At 38.5% G+C, this 23,696-nt stretch overlaps 1 protein-coding gene across 9 annotated transcripts in view; it reads left to right on the forward strand.

The window, feature by feature from the left end:
• Positions 1 to 23,696, forward strand: part of PSPC1 (paraspeckle component 1) — a 67,075-nt gene that overhangs the window by 37,474 nt on the left and 5,905 nt on the right. For 2 of the 9 annotated variants that reach the window (XM_040700185.2, XM_040700207.2), the window contains 2 exons: positions 20,015 to 20,118; positions 21,281 to 23,590. In XM_040700185.2, coding sequence (XP_040556119.1) covers positions 20,015 to 20,041 — 27 coding nt within the window. In that variant the 3' untranslated portion in view covers positions 20,042 to 20,118; positions 21,281 to 23,590. Of the gene's footprint in view, positions 1 to 907; positions 14,593 to 16,844; positions 17,094 to 20,014; positions 20,119 to 21,280; positions 23,591 to 23,696 lie in introns of those variants that run through there. The other 7 variants (XM_040700191.2, XM_040700208.2, XM_040700184.2 and 4 more) reach the window with 5 other exon arrangements.

Here is a 23,696-nt window from a genome sequence, read left to right on the forward strand (position 1 = left end):
TTCTGAAAGTGTAACTGTCTTCAGTGGCTGAAGAGTTATTTCAAAATCTGTTTATACCATACATCTATGCATTTAATGGTTTGTCTCATTCTGAGGTAATGTTTTATACTTCATCACGTGGAATTCTGTTTTTAAACACTTATATGGTGAACTATAAGTATTCAGGTGCATGTTTTTTGTTTCAAGTCTTTATTGCTTAGCCAAGTAAGTCTAAGTACATATATCCTTGTTTATGTTGGGTATGGAACTAAGGAACATGTGGAACATTAACTGGATTTTCATCTTTTATTCATATTTCACATTGTACTTTATTTTTGAACGAAGCATAGTCTACCTATGCATTTTATAACTGGTATATTTAATTTGGGCTTTAAAAGTCTATTTAAAGATTACTAAAGTGCATTACAAAAGGCTGACTCCAGGTCCTGTGGACTGAAATACACTTAAACTGCAAATAGGTGGATATGTAAGATATAAGATTGTTTCACTATTAAAAGAAACCCGCAGTCTCTAGAAATACGGAAGTTGAACTTTTTCTAGTTTAACAATGTCTAACTTAATAGAGAAGTATTGTGGTTGGTATATAAGGCACAAATAGACTAGGGTATAAAATTACTGTTTACTCTTCTGTTACATAGAATATATGTACTGCTTTGTGTTGAGCACCAGAGTTGGTCTTAATTAAAAACTATAGAATTTACTTTACAAAGTTGGAGCGTAACGTTAGCAGTCTCTGATTTCCAGATCCTTTTTGATAATAACTAATTGAATTGCTCCTTTCTTCCCTCTATGTGTGATCCTGATTCTGCTGGACTATCTGCTGAACTTCCTGACAACATCACTTGTGTAACTTGCATCACTTTTGTTGTACCTTACATTTGGCGTGTTCCAAATGGACTTGTTTTAGCATAATGAGAGATTCCCTCAAGGAGGTCCATCACAGATGGGCTCACCTCTGGTTAGTAGAACGGGCTCCGAAACTCCTCAGCCGCCAATGAGTGGCGTAGGTACCGTGAGTGGTGGACCTGGTGGCTTTGGTAGAGGAAACCCAGGGGGCAACTTTGAAGGACCTAACAAGCGTCGCAGATACTAAAACTTACTTCATTCCTTGCTGTTAAGAAATTCCAGTAAACATATACAGTGATATGCTTTTATAATTTTAGCTGTTATCTGGAAACGGTTTTATTGTTACTGTAGTCTTTAAAACAGTTTCTTTTGTAAAACTTTTTTGTATTCAGTCATAGGCTTTGTAGTATAGAGCAGAAATTATGCAGATCATTATGTAAGGCAATGTGTTTGTGACTAGCAAAATACAGTGTGTGACTATGCTGTAAAACATGCGGTTATCTGATTACAATAAAATATAAAATTCTCTTGAAAGGATTTTGGGAATGTTATTACAAATACTGAGTGGGAATAATTTTATGCTTGGTTATAAGTGGCATCGTTTTCATTTTTAGTATGCAGTTTCTACTTGTGTGTCAAATTCCCTTCTTAGTAGTGAATGTGTTCAGCTAGAACTGCATGTTGCAGTACATACTATGAACTATTTACATTGCAACTGCTTCAGTTTGCTTCAACTTTTGAAGAGCATAAAGTTTTATACAAAGTGTTCTTTTAAGGATACTGTGTCTTTTCATCTCAGTCTCCCTCTGCAAATTCAGTCTGACAGTGTCTGTCCTTTCAATCACTGGAAAAATATAACTTTGAGAGAAAAATAACCTCTGGAAAAGAAACCTGTATGTTTATTTTGTTCATGATGGAATGAATGAATTTATCTAAGAAACATTGTGATGTGTGTTCTAATGATTGTTAAAGTATCCTGGCACTGCAAGGGAAGGAAGCATTTGTGCAAGCTTGTTTAAAGCCTTCTGATGTATGATGTATCACTACAGGTATACACGAGTACTTATTTCCCCCAGTGGTTGACATGAAACGAGTCTGTTATAACGATTAACTGTTTAAATTAAAGACAAGTGTTCTCTGCTAAAATCATTGTTCACTCATAGGTAGAGGATTCATATGATTCTATGATTCGTGATGTGGTTTTACTGAACAATGAATTTGAAAAACACTCATTTTCAATATTTCAGGCTAGTTTTGCTGATCAGGTCTTAAGATGGAACTAACGATAAAGCTGCTAGGAAGCTTACTGTATTCAAACTTCATCAGTCATGGAAGGTGATGGAAAAGGCCTATTGGTTCTATTCCTGTAATGGCAAGAAAGCGGGGATGTTTTTGGTTACTATTGCTTTTTTTTTCCTGTGAAAGTATTAGTGTTCTGTTTTTATCTGCTCGCTTCATGTTTGCACAAGTAAAAAAGATGAATATTATCTGCATGAATAGCGGTATTAAATTGATTCAAAACTAATTTGAGGTAATGTTGTTTCCTAATTAAATAAGGACGATACGTATGTAGCTCAAAGCATGGGATACAAGCAGCAGAGAGCATGCATGTGTTATGTTCTAATATAGGAGTGATGGTAAATTGTGATTAAATAGTAATGGGAGAAATGCATTACGGGCATCTTGGAAAGCATACTGTTTAAATTGTCAATGTTCTGTAGCCAAAGATAGAGATTGTTTTCATGGAATTTAAATATTACCATGTACATAGATACTCACTTGTGGCATTACTAAGCATTTCCCTCTCAGTTGTCTCTAATGTTGTCTTTTTTTCTGCTCTCATTTAGATGCATGCCACATCTTTATAGTTGGTATTACAATAGCAAGATAGATTCAAATTCTGAAATACTCTGTTCGCTCCTTGATATGTGTATCATATTATAGCACTCATTCTTAACGAACAAACAAAAACCTTATAACCAGTTTTACTGAGTATACTGTTCCTAAAACTGATCATTTGGGAAAATTGCTACTATTCATTAGATGTGAACTAGTATTGGTAGCAAATTCTTAGCTTTCTACTTTCATGTTCTGCATTCAGTTGAAAATACAGTTTATTAGTGTGTGTGTTAGATTGCTTCTGTCCTATCTCATTGGGCCTCATTTTGAACATGACACTTTTAATGGGGGTTGAGAAAGATAATGTTGATGTGAGTTATTTGGTGCTGCATAAATAAACTGCATAACCATAAAAGGGAACTTGGTTTAAATAAGGTAACCTGTACCACGCTTATGAGTTTTGTTCTGGTTTTTTTTTTTCAAAGAAAACTGTCATTTGGACCTTCTGGATTGACTCCTATGTATTCCAGGCATATAAACCACCATCCCTGTAGTGTCTGAACATGTTTGAGGAGCCCAGTTAGCATACCAAACCTGAAGAAGTGGTTCATAATTTCCAGCCACAGCCTATTTTAAGTGCATGTACTTGTGCTGCAGTGTTTTTATTTGCAAGCCAAGATAATGTGAAGGTTACTGTAGATTTCAATTGATACTGGTGGTTTTCATTCTGTAGTTGAGAGCCACTGTCAGTGTAAAACTGTGGTACTTGGATGACTGCTGCATGCTAGCAGTGAGTTTGTCTGCTGTCCTTATTGCAGAAAATCATCTAATCCATGAACCAAGCCTTTATGTCCAGAAAGAAAGAAATGCAAAAATGCTGAATTTGGATGCATGTAACAATTTAATGAATTCCATTTGTAACTAATGACAGGCTGCCCTGTCTCTAAGAAAAGTTTTCTTAGTGTTATCTGGCCATACAATCAACTTGACTGTATACTGCTCAGCAGTAAAGGCAGTGATTTTCATTTTGCCGTATGTGGTAGTGACTGTAGCTGTACAATGGTATATAGTTTCCTTAGAAATTACAGAATTAGAGTTTTTTGCTTGAAGATAATGCCCACGTGCTCAAAGTGATTCATCCAGCTTAAAAGGAGTTAATCAGTTTTTCTGTTGCTTGAATTTTGAACTTTTTGGTATGTTAGACTGGAAAGAACAGTGAGGTCCTGACTGCTGTAATCTGTGGCAGTACAAATAAGCTTGGAAGGAGTGTGAGACTGATGACAACATTATTTCTTTTCTTTGTCTTTGAGTTCTTAGGTTATCTATGAATTCAGTGTAAAATATGTGCTATTAATAAGACATGTTTCAGTACATGCAGGCAGTAAAGCTTTAATGTTCCATCCAAGTAAAACCAAACAAAACCAACAACACAGAGTCCTCATAGAACACTACTGTGTATTCTGTTTTTTTTTTTTGGAACAAAATGGAGCACATTTTGGAATAATGAAAATCACTCTGCTCATTTATTAGCTTGTCATCCATGAGCTCTTGGTGATTAAGGTGTGACAGCAGTAGGTGGCTGCCCTGATTGGGAAAAAAAAGTTAATGCTGATAAAATGTTGACAAATAAACATTCAGAGTAGTCTGATGTGGGTCAGTGCATTTTTCCTCTATAAATATTACGTGGGCAATTGATGTAAAATCTTTGAGAAACGCTTCTCTTGAATACTCTTGAGGAAGTAGTTAGGAATTGGTTTGGTTTGGTTTTGTTTGTTAGTGGATATGGGCATTCATTGCTGGGATGAAAGGAAAGCAGTGAGAGCCACTGAAACACTGTGAGAAGCTGTTACTGCAGTTGAGCAGCATGTTCACATGGTCCAGCTTGTTAATTGCATTTGCATTTATCGCCACAGTCATTTAAAGAACAAAAAAATCATTTTGGTCGTGAGTTGATTTGTTTATAGCTTTTCATTCCAGTGTGCTCATTAGGTGGAGCACATGGATGCCTTGAGGAACTCGGTGGTGATTCATCTACTTGAACTGCATTTATTTTGTAAGAAAAACATTAAAATGACTGTGAATTATCTAACTGTTGTTCTTTATTGTGCACTCCTGTATTTTATGCAGTTGAACCTAAAGATACAGTAGAGTGAAGACCTTCATTAGGATGGGGGTTGTAACAGACGGCAAGGACACAATGGAAACTGAATATTGCATGGACTTAATTTTAACCATGATCTAATAGAAGTTTATAGCACAGACTCATTGAATGGTGTTCTGACCTAAAGTATATCCTCATATTTTCACATTTATACCAAGCTAATTTTCCCTCTTGGTTTTTTTCTTTGGAGCTTTAAAAATAGAATAGTAATTAGAGATTCTTTTAATAAAGGTACTACATTAAAAATATATGAAGTTCTGCGAAGTGCTGATTATTAAGCAGTTACAATCTGCCTAGAGATAACTGCTCAGTAATGCTGAAGTAAATGACCTGAAGGACATTCTCATGTTATTAAAAAAAAAAAAAGTGTACACAACAACCTCACATGTTTTTGGTTCAGGTATTCAGCAAAGGAATGATGTGCTCTGATGCCACGAGGCTCAGTTTTTTTTTTTTAGTTGTGAGAACTCATTGGCATACATCTTAATGTATATATTTTTAATAAGTTGGATGATAATGCCTTCTCATTTAAGATGATGGGTATTAATATATAGCAAAAGAGCTGTTGAAATAGAAGGGAAGGCCACGTGGTGACTAATGAAGTCCCTTTACACTGAGCCATAGGTGTGAGTGGATTCAGAGTCCCATTCCTGAGGTTTGGGATGGTGCGTATCCATACATCATCTTTACACAGTCTGCATCCACGATGTCTTGTTAGCTCATGCTTCACACCAAGACTGTGGGACTTGAGATAGCATTTGAAATACGAGTTATTTCATTGTGTTCTCAGGTGCTCTGAATTTATGAATTTGGGCACTCTGCTGCCAAAAAAAAAAATAAGTCTTGGGATTTGGTGCTTTCCTTGGGACGTTGGCCTCTGGCCCAGTGCAGTATCGCGCCCACCTTCCAGATCCATCAGTAGTGAGGAGGCAGTGAGTGTGGCCTTTGGGAATCAGGAGCTGGGCATTACTATGTTAAACTATTGGTTTATTTGAGACTGGATCGTCCTCAAAGCATTTGTTTTCATTAAAATCAACTTGATGAAGCATGAAAACTAAATAGAAGGAGCGAATAAGAACATTTATTGCTTGGTCATACATAATTTTTCCCATAGGATTGGCAGTTCGTTGTCTTTTGGAATACACCATAAAATAGACATAGGATGTCTTCCATTTTGGCCTTCTTCTGCTGTGAAGAAATCTGTTTGTTTGTTTCCCATTGAACATTTTGAAAATCGTAGTTGAAGGCATTTCAGGTTTGTTTTCGTAGTCATCTGCAAAGTACTGATATTTATGTAAAAAATAAGGTTATCTAAATATAATTGTAGGATAGACAAAATGAACTAAATGTTAATTTTTTGTGAAAATAATGTCTTTGTTTTTAAAGCATGTGAAAACCAGCCTCGTGAGCATTCATTCTCAGTGGGATAGATTTAATGGGTCTTTTCCATCTCAAACTTCCTCAAACTGTGTTTGATATAATTGAAGTTTGGTATTTATTTGAATAACTTCATCCTGATGTCTAAAATTGGTAATAGGTGGATTTCTTCAGAAGAGTAGCTGAGAACAGCCGCCTTTTTTCCTCATGGAAGGAAACATTCGGAACAGTTTTAAGGTTAGCGATGAATAGAGGTAATGTAGGTAAATATAGGACAAATCATTTTTAAAGCTTTTCACCATTGTTTTTTATATACAACCACATTAACGGAAAAACAGCTCTGTAAATGTGAGCAAACACGTGCCGATTTGTATGTAACACCTCACATGGGAGACAAAAGGCTTATAGCAAGAGGTATGAGATTCGAAAGGAGCTTAGCTGTGTTATTGCCTACAAGCGTTGGTAAGATTGTTCACTTTGTGTTAGAAACTGGTTTGTCTAGAGCTCTATTGCTTGGAGTTTCACTGGCGTGCTTTTATGTCTCATTTCTCTAGATAAAGCATAGCTGTATAATATGATGGAATTGACATGCTAAATGTACGTGGGGCGCTAAGTGCTTGACTTAGAAGAAGCGCAGTCAGAATAAAGATGTTGTTCTTCCCATTGGTTTCTCAGTTAAAAAAGTTTGCACACAAATTTAAACAGGATTAAATGTGAAGTCTTGTATGTACATGGAAAATGGGGTGGGGGAATAAAGAAACGTTAAAAACAGGAGAATTGTGGTTTAATTCCATGTCTACGTGAGATGTACAAAAGTAACTTGAATCCTTGTTTTCCGTGAAACCCACAAACTTATTTTTAATGGGAAGGATAGAAATGCCAGTTACATTAATTAATCTCTTGGATTTTTTAAACTAGGAGCTAGTTTTGCCAATGAAAATCAGAAGAACTGGAATGAACAGATAATTGGATTCTTCTTAATATTCATGAATTGTAGGGAAGGTCATTGCAATTGGACACATTTCCTGTGCTCCTCTTTAAAAGAGATTCTGTAGCACGTGAATGTTGTGGCTGGGTACAGCAGCTAGATACAGTGTACAGGCCTCACATTTCTCTCTTCTCCACCCAGTGGAAATCCAAACTTATGCTTGTGTATCATTGCCAGAGCAAGCAGATAGTGGTATAAAGGAAAGTAAAATAGTATTTACTGTGAAATGTGGAATAGGGCGAGGATATTTTCATTAGATCCTTCTGCTTTTATTTCATTGTAATCATTTATGTGGAAGGGAAAGTAATTTTATTCTCAGTGAATGCTTGAAAAGAAGAAAACCAAATGGTTTTCCCTCTTCAGATGACCATATATGCTTAAGCAAGGTGGAAAGAGGAAATGTAATTAATCTTGAAAGATGCAGAAACCACAGACGTTATATTATTTTTGCAGCTGATTGCTCCTGGTGTCATTGACATTCTAATATGCTTCTTTTTTTTAAGCTCCATTATAGATACTGCTTTACCTTTATTATTTCCTGTAAAAGGATTAATCCTGCAGTGCTGTTGCTAAGCTTGGCATAAAATCGCAGAAAGAAGAGTGTGTAAACCAGTTACTGTGATATTGGAGAGCACAGTCTCTGAACTGACAGCTGGAAAGTGGTCTTTTAATCTGCTTACAGATGTTTTAAATGTTTGTATGCTGATGAGAAATCTTGAACAAATTTGATGTCTTTGTGTACATATAAAAAGAATAAATACATTGCTGCAGATAGGAAGAGCCATTTGCTACTTGCCTGCTTTGTGCCATCCTTACATCTCTATGCCCATGCTTGCTGCTCTGAGCAGGGCAAGGGAGCCTCATGAATGTTATTGATTGTGCTCATTACATGGGGAAGGAGGGAAGAACAAGGGGAGGGCAGTGAGACAGGACTATATGAGCATGGACTTGGGTTAGTTTGCACTGTATCTACGTACTGCAAAGAGAATGCAATTTTATATGAGAATGCAATTCTCATTGAGTGAAACTTCATTTCTTTTCAGAACTTTGAAGAAAAATTTAGCTAAGAAATGTCTTTCAGGCCTCAGATCTCTGAATAGTACAGTTCCATTTTATGTTGTTAAGTACTTGACCTAGGAGGGCAACTATTCAGAATAATGAGGAGTTGGTTGAGCCAAATTCTATATGAGCTTAACCTGTCTGTTCACTTTGTGCAGTTTTTGTGGTTGTTTGGAAGTCAATAAAAGACAGAAAATAGCATTCTTCATGCTTTCTCCAAGAAAGATAATACATACAGTTGCTTTATGGAAGCAAACCTATTCATACATATTTTTTCTTCGAAGAAAACTTGAGTTGAAGTCACAAAGATGGGAAATACTGTCTTTAGAAGGCTGACATTCTTCATTCTTTAATGCAGTAGCACTGCGTTGTTTCAGATATTCTTGTAAGCACTTCTAAGGGGCAGAGCATTTGAAAGGTAAGCTGCATCTCCAGTTTTAAGCAACTTTGAATCAAAACCTCGTCCAGAAAGCACAGAAGGAAAAGTGTAATAATGAAATGGTAGCTCGTCTTCTGTTTTGTTCCAGTGTGGAGCATTGTGCTCCCAGGACTCAACATCATTGTGCTGGTGGTAGCTCCACATCTGAAATTTTGAAAACCAGAGCTGTACCAAACAATACAGAAGCTGTTTGTGACTTAGCATGTGCCAAATACAGTGATTACATTTCAAAAATGGAAAGTTCAGAATTCTGAAATAAAATCTATAAAATAATTGTCATATGTTAAATGGCTGGTCTGTAAGTGAAAATTGTCAACTTGGCGGTTGAAATTTAGAGCTGCTTACTATATGTGCTGGTTGATTGTTGCCATGTTATGCTTTGTTCATAGTTTTTGCAATACTCCTCAATGCATGTTCAGTTTTGTTAATCCTTGCATCACACTTGTGTGCAATATCACCTTGCATTCACAGCGCTGAATGCAAAAATGCATGGAGGTGGGTACTAGAGCATTTGTTTACTCTTATGTAACTGTTGTTCAGAAGTGTTTTTTCTTGCTAAGCTTGCTTTATTTTGTGTTCGCTTTGCTTGTTCTGTGCAAAATATGCTTTTCTTGTTGCATGTGGGGAAAAAGTATCAAGTCATTTTAAGGAATTTCAGTTCCTTTTATTAGGAACTGAAATTCTGAGGGTGCTTCTTACTGTTCTTAAAATGACAGCTTAGAATAAATTCATTTGGAATACTTTTCTGCACGTCTACACAGATTTTTTTCCCTGCTTAGGGACTATTTCAGTATTAATGTTAATAAGATTGAATTTGCATATATCTGTTCTTAATCACAAACGTGTGCAAGACAGTATTGTAATCACAGATGACTCAATGTTTGCTATGAACAGTGCTGTAACTCCTTGAGTTGTACGAAATGTAACAAAAATAGTCCTATCATTTTTAAATTGGAACACCAAAAAATTGTACTTGAGAGTACAACTGCCCACTGTGGGGGAAAACAGTACAAACTTGTGGACAAATTATCTGATTTGAGTTGCGTTGTGTTACTGGCCTTGCATTTTTTGCCCTTTGCACAGAACTATTTGTTATAAAGACTTAACAAAAATACCATTTGTCTTATTTTGTCTCGGACGTTAGGATTAACTCACTGTAGTAGCATCTGGGAAATAGAATTTGTTGGATTAGGCACATGTACCTGAGTGTAGATGATGCCACATGGTCTGAATATCATAAATAGGATAATAGAAATGGTGGTAGTTACTGAAGAGTGCTGCTGTGTTTTACTTCTAAGTTGGATAAGAATTAGTCTTAAGCATTAGTCTTACTATCTTTGAAATAAAGCCATGTATCTTCTAGTTAACCATAAAAGTGAATTTTTTAGGTGTCTGATGTTGTTGGAAAATAAACACTGATTAAAACAACTGCTTACAGTGGTGCTCTATTTGCACTTCTCCTTTATTGCTGTAGTCACAGAAGTACTCGCAGGTTTGAAAGTGTTCATCTGTAGGTGTTTGTAGGGGAGAGTAAGGGGTTCTTGCAATGTATGCTGCTTAACTATTGAGGCCTTAAAGTGGGAAAACTGGTAATGCAGAAAATACTTGGTATTACTGTAATAAAAAAAAAACACAACAACAACAAACTAAGAAATCAGTGATCTTCAAAGCTACAGTGTCAAGGAAAGCTAATGGTTTGTTTTTCAAGAAGGTGAGAAAACGTTTCTTTTTTTTACTAGAGATTGTAAATGTTTGTGGAGCGTTAGAGCTCTGAATCTTGCACTGGTCTGACACGAGGACGTTGTGGAGCGCAAGCCTTGGGTTACTTTGGTGAGAAATTTGTGGGGTTTTTTCCCCCTGCTGCAATCCACAGAGCACTAGAAGAAGAGATGTATAAAGTAATGTGATACACTAACTTTAGCATTGAGCTGAAGCATGCATCTTTGAAGACTGTCAACGGCTTCCTTCAGGTGTCCTTATCCATTATGTTAGGACTTTGTTCCCTGTTCAGGTTTTATTCACTGTAAAAGACTTCAGCTTTTCCTGATGATATGCGCTGTGTAAGACTATTTGGGTCCTACAATACCAAACTTGGTAGAAATAGGTTAGAGTTACATGGCAAGTCATTACACCCCATGTGTTTTATTACTGTACCATGACCTGCTGTATGGTTGAAAGGAGGTTTAACAGTGTATCCTGAGGGGAAAAATGTAGTTCTTTTAAAATAATTTTGAAATCTTTCTGTCTAAATAATGCACAAGAGTTAAGTGACAAAATGCAGGAGAACTTAAAGATAGATAGCTACCCTTCCTTGACTCCTCAGTGCATGCAGATAGTAATATGGAGAAGTCAGAAGAGACGATTTCTCAGTCTGGATTTACACATGGAGGGAGATGGCAGGGCAGAACAGCAGATGATATCTTTTAGTTCCTTTCATCTAAAATTCTGGAGGCAGTCATAAAAGTAGAACCACCAGATATGATCCCTGATAACTTTTATCTAAATTTCTCGGATGTGGTTTAGAGTTCTCCAATAAATGAAACTAGTTCCATGTAAATATGTAAATAAAATACACACTTTAATGGACAAGATAAGTCTTAGAAGCGTGTGTTTCATGAAGATACAAGGACTAATGTCAGTGGCAAGTTGTTCACATTTCCTCCTATTTTTTTGGCTATATGTCATGGTTTCATGGGCCGAACTCTAACAATATATGTAACGTAAAAGGAGGAGAAATCGAAATTTATGAATGGCACGTAAGGAAAGACTGCACGTACAAATCAAAATCTTGCTGGAGGGGAAAAAAATGCAGAAATAGGTAAAAATTTGCCACTTCTTCTAGTAGATAGCTTCTGTCATGAGATTTTGAGGAGTTCTTGCTTTAAAACACAGATGCAAGACCTACGTTCTGCTGTTTTGCTTTGGTTGTGGCCAAACAACCAGAATAGGACTATCAGGATTTCCATTTATGATTCATGTAATTATCTTGCCACAGTGATAAATCTGAGGAACAGATAGTTGAAGGTCAGTGCCTGAGGTGGTTTGCCTGCTGATTGGATATGTATGCTACCGCACAGCTGTTGTTACTCTGCCAATTCTGCCAATCTGGCAGTGCCCTCAGTTACCTCAGCAGTTGCTTTACCCACCTCAGGTAATGAAGTTTCTTCATGGCTGTATGGATGCTTCTAAAAGTTTTTTGCCTCTTTGGCTTAGTGAATTTCATTTGCACAGTGGTAGCTGCTGCCATTTGGGTGTTGGGGGCGGTGTGGTCATGAAGTACTTTGCCCCAGCTGCAATCCATTTGGCTTTCACCTCTTCAGTCACTGCAGTTCACTTCCAAATAATACTTTTTATGGATGGATTACAGATGTGAGTTCTCAATGAGGTGTAATATAAAGCTATTACATTTATATTGTCAACAACATGAATTCCGTGGGTAGCTTCAGATGTGCTAGAGGAAATGAACGTGGGTGATTATTGTAGTCCACTTCTCTAATCATGCAATAAAAGTGTGAACTCCTTGTTCTACTTGTGTGTCCAGGTGCTGTTTCATCTTCAAACTATTTAGATATCTGTAACCATTCTAGATTACACACTTTGATGCAAACTAGAATTACTCAAATGTATGCATAAGCTTACCATGTGGCACAGTCAGCAGTCAGGTGCTGATCGGATGAAAGATTTTCTAGAGCTTGAAATTGAAGTTAACCGAAATAGATCTTAAATAACATGGAGACAGAGTTTTGAGAAGGCCAGAATAAAGTGGAGCAGAAGAGAAAAGCTGAATATGAGCTCTTTTGTTGCTGATCCGTAAAAAACGATAGGTGAATCTGATGTTCTGTTAACCTTCTAAAGAAGCTGACTCATCAGATGGCACACCGAGTTTTGGTTTGAAATATGGACTTTGATGGAGAAACTGCTGCTTGCTTGTATGGAGGTTCTTTTCAAAACAGCAAATGATATTTGCAGCGTTAGATGGATTGTTTTTATTGTATATGTTAAAAAAGGAAAGCAGGTAATGAAGTAACTCTGTGTTTTAGGCTACGTTCATACACTTTTTTATAAATGTGTTGATATGTTCGAATTTGTCACTTAACGTACTTGGATAACTGATTTTAAACATGAAAATTACAGTATGAGCTTACATCTTGAAATCTGAACCAACTCCAGTGAAAAATAAGTCAGTCTGTCTTGGATTCAAAACATTTTCATCTTGAATATGACGCCATCTGACCTACCTTTGTATGTAAGTGGGTAACAAAAGGAAGTTCCCTGTTTCTTGTATGTTCTTGGCTTAGCTCTGATCAAATGCGGTTTCATTATTAAGTCTTTTAGAGTTCATTGTTTTCAAATGAAGAAAGTTGTAGATAACTGGATTGTCATTTTACAGGGTGGTGGGAGAGGAAGGGTTAATTTAAATAGTATTACTAAAAAGTACTGAAGTGTGTTGGATAGTTAAATATCATGTTAATATTATGCTCTTCTCTTCACTGTGTTAACAGATGCTTCCTAGCTTTGTATGAGATATGAGACATAATGCTTTTTTTATTATTTTTCATTTATCTGTTCCGTATTGGGTAGGGTCAATAACTTTATCCTACAGGTGGAAGCCACCCTATGAAAATAAGGCAAATAAAGTAGTAGTAGAAAGTTGAGAAATGTTAGTGTAGCATTCAGTAAAGTACGTCCAATTGTGCGATTAAGGGCCAACTTGCCAGATGATAACGATTGCTTAGCAATCACAAGTTGAGAATCTCTGCTCGTTGGTTTTATATGGTGGAGTTCACCATATTAAATTTGCTGCATTAAATATTTTCACAGCTTCTTTATTCCGACTATGCATAGCTTTCAGCCCAGGTCTGAACAGTAATCTGTTTCGACTGGAGAAGTACTGGCAAGGACCAGTAGTACTGTATTGAAACAGATAAGTAAATGCCCTCATCTCCACAAAACACAATTTTCATGAAAAATGTTACCTTTATATTCAACATTGGTTTGTGTTTTCCTAAGCAGGTAAGTCTTCAGTGGACTAACAGGACATTTGCAGGATACCTTGAAGTTTGTTAACGCTGTTTCATCATCTTCGTCTTGAAGTGCAGATTCCATTTTCTGTGTAGTTCAAATCTAGTGTAAGATTCTATTTTTCTTTTTTCCTAACAAGTATGGCTGTACTGCAATGGAAGATAGAAGTAGCTATTCTTTCTTTGTTGTGATGAAGCAAATGGAAATAAAAATTGTCACCTGGCAGATTTAAAAGCACAGGAAGGAAATTTGTTTGCACAAGGTCTTTTGATAGATCAGCAGGCAGTGGGGACAAACAGGAGGTTCCCTCTGAACACCAGGAGCACTGCTGTGCTGTGCAGGTGATGGAGCACTGGCAGAGGCTGCACGGAGGCTGTGGGGTCTCCTCCTTGGGGATATGCCAAAGTCACCTGAACGTGGCCCTGGGCTCCCTGCTCTGGGTGTCCCTGCTGGAGCAGTGCTTGGGCCAGAGGGACCCAGAGGTCCCTGCCAGCCTTAAGTCTTCGATGTAAATAAAGCTTTGCTTTTCTTGGTCTATATGAATCAATGTAACAGGCTTTTAATGTTAAATACTTATTTACTAGGTTTCCTTTTAATACAAAGGTATAAATCATTTAGTATTGCTACATTACATTCTAAAGTGGAATGCTTCAAAGATGAAAGTTCTTTGAGTTCTTTGAGAAACTCGAATTGCAGCTCTATAAAGACTGTACAACTGCAGCCTGCCCTTCCCTTGCCCCCAGCGCAGTCTTATGGCTTCTGAAGTTGTAGCCCCACAGAGATCACTAATTCTTCTCTCATTATTTTGGAAGAGGAAGTTAGGACACGGGCCTAACTTGGCACCTGCTGCAAAAATGTCAGGTAAGGAATCTTAAAGGAGGGAAGGGGGAACATTGTGTGAAGTTATATAATGCAGCATTGCTAACATTTCAGAAGTGTGTGCTCTGTATATCAGTTTTATAATTCCTTAGCTGCTTTTTTTTTGTTTGTTTGTTTTAATATTGAAGTTGGATTATGCAGAATCCAGGAAGTTTTCCTTGAGAAGAGATTCCCTCGCCCTCGCTTTCTGAAGATGTAAAATATCCTCAAAGTATTAAGATAATCACATCCCAGCTACATGTAAATATGGAGAGCGTATGCTGTTGTTCAGTGTGTTAAAATGTAAGATCTGAGAAAAATGGCATATAGACTCCGACTGTACGCATCCTTCGTTACTTCAAACGTTTTTACAGTGGTTTGTAAATCAGGCTTTGTCAGCATTGATAAAACTACACATTTTCTTCTCTTGATTTTTCTGCATGGCTGTTTCATCTCAGCATAATTGTAATCTTGTTTGGGCAGCGCATAGCACAGTGTCGTCCTGACTTCTGCCTTTGTTGGAGCAGTAGGGTGATGCTGGTTGTACTCAAACACATGCTAGTTGTGCTGATCTAACTGTATCTAGTTCACAGCAGACATAATTTGTTCCAAGCTCTGGACAGTACTGTGCTTGGCTGAAGTCACTCAGAGTTTCTAGAACTTAACACGAGTTCATGAAGTTTTAACAGTACCTACAGTGCTGACAGAACTGTTTCAGATGCTTTTGATCTGTCAAGTTTCTTAACTTGTCTATATCACTTACTGGGTGAAAGATAGGGTAAGAGTTAAAGGTTCTTCCCTTGTTCCTTCCAGCAGCTTTGTACTTCTTAGCTGCTCATGATAAGGTAAAGTATGGTAAAGTGCTCAGGAACTTTGCATTTGTTTTAAAAGTTACGGGAGTACAGAATGAAGAGAGTTGTACTGTTGCTTGGACTCTGCTCCAAACCCCTCCACATGAGCACTGGTATTGATAGTAGAAATCTGGACATCTGAAGACATTGTGGCTGCATTAATGATGATGTGCATAGAAAGGGTAATTGTGAAAACCATATTCTGATGCACCAGCTATTCTGGTGCTTCAGATACCTCAGCCTGAGGCAGAGGTGTTAGTGAGCAATACAGGGGATGGGCCAGCAAGCCAAAGTGTGGGATGGAGTTGCTGTTTCATATAAGATTATTTTAATGAATGTATGCCTACAGCCTCACAGGTCACTAAATTTCATAAAAACATAATAAAGTATAATATTATTTCATGCAGTAGAAGTTTGTGATGTTAAGAACTGAAGGACTTTGTTCCCTTCTGTGGATCAAATACAGAGTTCTTTGCAATTGTAAGGAATCTTTAAATTTTACCAAAAACTGGATTTGCTTTTGTTGTTAATTGCTTAGTCTTACATTTAGGGATGTAATCACTCCTTTTAAGAAGCTTACAGTGCACTTTGTTTCCAAATTTGGGCTTTGCTTAAGCAGTGCATCTGAAATCTTTGTCCTTTTAAAATACTTTCAGGCATCTTTAAATACATTCAGACAAATACAGAAGAAATACCTCTAACTTACATTTGAGTGAAGTTTTGTTATCTATCTATTTTCCAAACAGGAAAATAAATGTCCCTTGGTTATATTGCTGTCACTGATGGTGCTATATTACTGTCACCTAAGCTGTCACCTAAATAGCAGTAGTAACCATTCAGTAACTGCCACCACCTTTTCTTCTTGGAAATCTTATTCCAAAGAAGAACTTTCATTTTTCTGTGATGTAACTTCAGATACACTGTAATCTATAAATAAGAAATAGTGGAGTGGATATGAAGTGCTTTTAGTAGTCAAGGCAAATGAATGGCTTGCTGGCTTGGTTCAACTAGTATTTTCTCTCTAGGAACTAAGTCTTCCTTCTGAGCCTTAATTTGGTAGTACCCAGTTACTTGTTTCTAGTTGTCCTCAAGGATATGTTCTTAAGGAGCATTTTGGGAACATGAGATTAGAAAAGATGACATTGGGTTCATCTCCTGTAATCACTGGCAGCCATGCAATGAAGTCCAGTTAACAACTGGATTACTCTCCAGTGTGTTACTCTTGTAAATGCATACTTTTGTCCTCAGCAGTGGCTGTTTATGATTAAGGTGAGCAAGGCTTGGCCAGACTTGAGTAAAAACTGAGAGAATGAGGAGAAGATGATTTCTTGAGCATTTGAAAATGTCTAGTGCTGTTTTCCGTTAGCATGTCAGCCAATGTTGTTATCTGTTACCTTTTGGTAGGAAAACTTGAATGCAGCTCTGCGGATCACCTGTCTCAGGTTCTCTTTGGCGGTAGCCCCACATAAATGACCACAGGGGATTGCATGTTATCCTGAGAAAAGCTCGGAGCAGGAGTCCTTCTTTCTATGCTGTGATGGATGGAGCCTGTGCTGCTCTCAGAAGGATGCCTCTTCCTGCTGGGGCAAAATGTCACGTGGCCCGCTTCAGTGCAAGTCCAAGTTTACCTATGCTGCTGCTCTGTTTTGCTAGGTAATTTTTAAAGTAGACATAAAACAAATGGGGAAATGTAGGGGGAAGCTCTTTGCTGTAATAGCCACAAAAGATCCTGTTAATTTAATGCAAACTAACAAAAACAATGCACACACACAAAAAACTTGTTCTGCTAGGCAAGATAGTGAGGCTGTGCAGCTAATATATGCCTTGGAAGGACTGTAACAGTTTCAGTGAGTAAGATAAATGTGAAAGTTCCTTCAGTGTTGGAGGTTGTCATGGCTGTTTCTGCCTGGCAGTGTGGAGCTCATCTCCAGAGCAAGTTTGTATTAGAAAGGCAGTAGTGGAGAGTATGTTGTTAAACTGAGCATATATAGCTCACGTTTGATTGTACTGGGGAACTGGTTTTCAGTTTTCCATGACAGTGACAGTATATACACAGTATTGATTTAGTTTATGCTTGTTGCATTGTGCACTTAACCATTTTAGATTCATTTTGCTTGGCACCAGACCCGCTTACTGAACTTAAAGAAATGCTGTATCATACAGTGGAAGATTATTTGAGTCTGTTAACTTGAAAATAACCATTTGCTGTGTCCCTGTTAGCTCTGACGCATCGGCATTAACTGTCAGGATGTGCTCAGGACTAAGAGTAATGATTGGAGAAGTCCCCTAGGCAGTGTAGAGAGTTTGGAGTGGTTTTGTTTCTAGAAAAGATCCACTTCTGAAGCAGTAGTGCAGAGCCAGGTAACTTGCATTGAAATAAACAACCACACACAGAAAAAGCTCCAACTATTATGTAATCTCATTGAAAGTACGCGTTGTGATAAAGGAATTAATTGGGAACATTACCATATGGTCTTGCTGGCTGACTTTAGGGATGGTCTTCAAACACACAGCCTTTACTTGGGAGTTTGGCTGCAACTTTGTCGCTGACATCTATGTTGTAGCTGCCAAGAATCTGTCTTTGCAGATTTCAGTAAATCTGGAGTGGTCAAAAGGAAAATGTATGCGCAGGCAGCTGCAGAATCTGGAGACTGCAAGGCCTTTGGAGTTGTAAGATTGCTGTTTGTACACGGGGAAAAGAAGAAAAGAAAGCCTAATTGTTAGTGCTTTTTCCATAATATTGAAATATTATCTGAAAAAAAAGACAGTCTGTAGTTACAGTTTCCCTTTAAGATGGGTACATATTTGTTTTTGAGCAGCTGACTTAGCTTCACTATTATTTCTCTGGATGGCTGTTCTAGCCTGACAGCCATAGCTGTGGCAATTACTTATCTTTGACCTTTAAGGTCAAAGAGTTTTAGTATTAGAGCTTGCAGAATGGCAGCTGTAGTTACCAAGGTTTAGTAGTACAGGCTCTGCACCACCTGCTTTATTAAGAAGATACTCATCTGTCTGTTTTAAAATTGGGCATGTAGGAAGCTGCACTGTTTCTATGGGGGGAAGGGGTAGATGGAAAGGAAATGAGAGAATTGATGTTGTCAGCACTTTAAATAGGACTGAGGTATTACATTTTGTCAGCTGTGCTTAATCTGAGGTTCTAGCATCTGCCATTCTTCAGCTGTATGTGATAAGGTAACTTCACTATAGTGTTCACAGTTGTGTTTCAGTTTGCACCTAAGTCACTTCTGAGTTGCTCTTGGAGGCTGTCCTGTAAGTGAAGCCAGCCTAAAAGGTGCGCCTTGTGTGTAGCTTTTCAGAGTCCTTTGCCTAACGTATTCTGCACATGTGCCAGGTTTTCTGGTTGTCAAGCAAGACCTCAAGATGTTGGTAAATTGCCCTAAGGAGCCTTTATCTGAGAGGATACAGAGCTCTTCATCCTGTTGTGCTGCTGTAATCGGGGTCTTTCCCATTAGTCTTCCTCTGTATGAAGACTCCATTGTGCTCCTTAGCCCTGCAGTGTGCTTCTGGGTCTGTTTCCCCAGCCTGAGCAATGTGCTGTGTTTAATTCATCCAGCACAGCAGTACTTGCATATTATCTTAAATCTGAGGCATTTGGGGGGTTGTTTTGAAACTTGTTTTGAAACCTGAATGAGTGGCACAGGGAAGTACTGTATTTTAAGCACTAAGAGCTTTTGCATGTGGACTCCAGAAGAAGCAATGCAGAGTTCAAGGGGGATATCCTCATTAACATTTTGGGTTCTTACTTATGCAATTCTGATATATTTCCAATAAGTTGTAATTATCAATTAATAGGAACAAAGTTATGTTCTGGCTTGCTCCTTCTTGTGACCACACTTAGCACAACTGCAAGGAAATCTGTAATAGAAGCTTTGAAATAACAAGTCTTAAACTTTTGCATCTATTTCCGAAATTAGTATTGAAATACATTTTCATGAGACTTGTGCACAGCCCTGCTCCAAGTTGTTAAAGCAGGACATTTTACTCCAACTGAATTTTCACATATAGCTCTGTTCCTGTTAAATATCAGTACCAGGCAGTCTGAGGAACATGGAGGAGGCTGCTTTTCTGCTTATATATCCTCACCACAACCAGGCTGAGAGTAGCAATGTCAGGAATCACTAATAGCACTAGGTCGTGAGTGGGGATCCTAGTTATCTTAGTAGCAATACGATAAAGATGAAGCCTGGATTTGGCAGGCCTAGCAGAAGAACGTGCTTTGTTTGAGTATGTGTCTTTTAAAACCATACGAAGAGGTGACAGGACTCCGGAGCAGAACTGCATTTACTCAAAGCTGAAGTATGAAAATGAGGAACTTATGTTCTTGAACCAGCTAGTTTTTAACTGCGAGGTAGTAAAATTTGATTTAAAAACTTAAAGCCAAAGAAGTCTCTCTGGGAACAACTAAGTATAAGAATGGGTACAGAATAAATGGATTTTTCTGGTAGTGTGAAGTATTCTTAACGTTTATTTCCTCATATTATACATGTGGGTATGTGGGAAGAGAAACAACTGTTTTGTCTAGTTTGTGTCACTGCTGTCTCTCTATTTTTTAGGTTACTGTTAAAATGTTAAAATGCTGATGAAGACGGGCTTCTGTAGAATCCTGCTGCTGCCTTATGAATACAAAAGGGAATCCTAAACCAAGCTTTAGTATGAGGTATGTATTGTAAAATATGGGGATTTAGTGATTACTGGAATTGGAAGCTGTCTTTGTGTTCACACCCGCAATTTGATGTAATTCTGCTTATATTTGAAAGCAAGTGTTAGCTGAAGGAATACATGCCTAGGAATTAGGCAATGAATAGGCATGTATAGGAATGCATGCCTATTCATTGCCTAATTCCTGTCATATGTTAACATACTCTTAATTGACTTGAAGTGTCATGGAGGGAAGTCATAGTGCCACATCGGTGCTGCCATGTCCGATCTACTGGGTTTTTTGGCACATTGCATGGAGAATCCAGTTTGTACAACCTTGTAATTTCTGATTCTGAATGGTCTGTAGGGTTAGCCAGTAGTCCTGTAGTCTGCAAGGCTCTGTCCATGGTATCCGTACAATCTGGGGTAGAGCTCAGTTCTCACACATGTAGGTTTGTACTGTCATCTTCCTCAGGTGTTGGTAGCATCTCTGGGGGAATCAGATACACTGTGTGGGTTGTAAAGGCAGATGGAAATGGGATGGTTCAGTTCTGAAATTTCAAGAAGCTTTTTGTAAAGTAGAAGTCTTTGTAAACACTGATGACATTTAACAGAGATTTGCAAGCTGTACTGATAAAGCAAGAGAAATACAGATTAGTACCCTTCTATGTCCATAGTTGTGTCAGCATTACATAGAGACGTATCAATCAAGATATACTAAGAATCAAGGTATACTAAGCTGTAATAGTGGACTGGCCCAGGGGCTCCATGTATCCTTCGTATTGAATATCTTCAGGGGAGTTATTGCTAATCGGATGGAACTGTTTACTGATTTCCATAAATGTGTCCAAAGTTATCAGTAAAATTTCAGTGCTGCATTGGACATATTTTCTTTCCCTAAAAAGCATAGGAAGGGCAATATGTGAAAAAGAATGTTTTTGCAGTAATACATCATAAACTATACCATAGTTTATAAACAATACCCCAAAATTGTATATGTGGTCTTTGCAAAGACAGATACAGTTCAAATTTTCTACCCAAGATAGTGTCTATGAAGAACATGATAGGAATCTGCCTGTCTCATTGTTTTATACCTTTTACAGGTTACATCTTTCATTTAGATAGTGCTGCTTTATAAAGGATTTTTCCAAAGAAAAATTTTCTCCTTATACATCTTTCAGATGAGGAGTTGGAGCTCTGCTCCCTGGTGTTTGAGTCACCCAAGTACTGTGCTGGAGAGCTGGTAGTTACTGCTGCTGCTGGAAGTGATTTCTTTGCTGCTGAGCTCTGTGGTTGTAACTCCTCCCTCACCTCTGTGACTGAAGCTGGCGCTCAGTCTTCATGTAATTACAGAATATCCAACGTTGGACAGGTGCCAAGAAGATGGTATAATCAAATCAAGATGTGATGTAGAGCAGGGTACCCAGATGGCTCTGGAATATTTCCAAGCAGGAGACTCCACAGCCTCTGAGCAGCCTGTTTTAGTGCTCTGTCACCTGCACGGCACGGAAGTGCTTCTGGTGTTCCTAGGATCACTTATGTCGGAAAAGACCCTTAAGATCAAGTCGAGCCATCATCCTAATGCTAAACTTGTCTCTTGTCCCTTCACTGGGCACAAATGGGAAGGCTCCATGGTCTTTATACCCTTATCAAGTGTTTAAAAATATTGATAGAATCGCCCCCAGCCCTCTCCCCAGCTGTCTCAATCTGTCCTCATATGAAGGGGCTTCCAGTTCCTTCATCACTGGCTGCTACTGGATTGTCACTGCACTTGGCAATTCCCCGTTGAATATCAAGAGGTTCATGTCAGCCATTTTCCTAGGCTGTCAAGGTCATCTTGGGATGACCCTCCGGTGTTTTTGATGCCTGTCCCATCATCTAGGTCATTAATAAAGATTTTGAACATGACTGGCCCCAGTGCTTGCATATACTGCTCATTACTGGGCTCCAAGTAGTGTCTATGCCACTGATCACAACCTTCTGGGCTTCAGTCACTGTCTGCTTACCCAGCCTGTGCTTTGGCTTGTCAATGAGGGTATTATGTCAGATAACATCAAAACTGTCAAGTCATGTTAGGAAGTATCCACTGCTTGCCCCGTGTCCCCTGGGCTGGTCACGTCGTCACAGAGGGCTGTCACACCAGGCCAGTTAAGGCCTTACACATCATCCCTCCATATAGGTGTGCCAACTATTCCCGGTCACCATCTTGTTTGTTCTGACTGTGTTTCATCTCTTTCCCAAGGCCCTTTCCCCAGTTCCCTGGAGGCTCCCTTCCTGCTCTTACCAAAACCAGGAGGGATGTTTGTTTCCTCCCAGGCCTCAGGAGTCTCTCTGGCTGCAGCCTCACAATGGCACCAGCCCTCTCCCTTAGCCTTTTTCTGTGGTGTTGCTGTGCCCTTTACTTACTAAGAGGTTCCCTGTTACTTTCCAGGTGCTGCAAAACCACAGTATCATATACACCAGGCTAAGAAAAAAAGTGAACAGCATTTACTTAGAAAATTCTATAAAGTAAAAAAGAATACAGTTAAAACTTTCTATCAGAAAAAGCAAAAACAGGAAAAGGTGAAGAAAATGACTTGATACATTTCTGCGAGGTTCAAACCATCGTTTTTTTTCTCTGTCCAGCTGCCTTCTTGTCACGATGATCAACCCTTGAGCAAAAGGGTTATTTGAGAGCCTCAGTGCTGGGCGCATTTCCCAGGCACTTCAGCACCTTTCTGTCCTCAGCTTATGCCTTCCTTCCTGCGAAGGGAAGAGAGGAGGAGGGCCAGGGCTCCCTGAAGATAGGCGTTTCTTTGACTGGCTGAATAGTGACTCCTTGTCTCAGGGCAGTGATGAAGCCCTTTCCTTCTCTTTCTCCCACTATTCATTTGTGTGGGTATCCTTCAGATTGCAGTGTGAACCTAACTGGCAAAGCATAATGGCGTGATTAAATGGCATTAAGAACTCAGACAAGATTAAGTTAAAATGTGAGTGATGACATTATATTTGAGGCATACCGTGCAACAGCAAACTTAAAGCAGTTGCTCAGACCCCGAGTCGGCCAAATATTAGACGCTTAAAATAATACAGTTTACACCTGGTCAGTAAATATTTCATGTGGTTCTGCCTTACCAGGAGGGGTACCGGGCTCTGATTTAATTCCCAGGAAGGTCAGAATGCTGTCAGTGTTCCTTGTGATTCACTGAGGAGTGCTAGCTGGGATGAGCGTTTCCAAGCCCCTTATCCAGCTGTAGTTGCCACTGTGTTGCTCTGTAACTTGCTATTTGAGTCTTGCTGGTTGCTGTACTTTGGTTGCAAAAGTACTTTTTCAAGAATTGTTTTCAATAATTTCAGTATCTCTTAACTCCTCAGGCTGAGCTACTTTTTTATTAACGGTGTTCTTTACTGCATCTTGTGGGCGTACAGCCTTATCCTTGAAGATGGCTTTCTGCTGCGTCCTAACTGTGCAAGTTCATCTCTTCAAGTTAGAACTTAAAGGACCACTTGAGGTGAGAAAACACTGATTTTCAGAATAGTTGGAACAAATAACGGTGGCGGTTGTGAGCTGTGATCTCTTCCGCTTATGCTGGACTATCAGTCTCTTTTGTGTTCTTC

This window comes from Gallus gallus, chromosome 1, assembly GCF_016699485.2.
Source record: "Gallus gallus isolate bGalGal1 chromosome 1, bGalGal1.mat.broiler.GRCg7b, whole genome shotgun sequence".
NCBI lineage: Eukaryota > Metazoa > Chordata > Aves > Galliformes > Phasianidae > Gallus > Gallus gallus.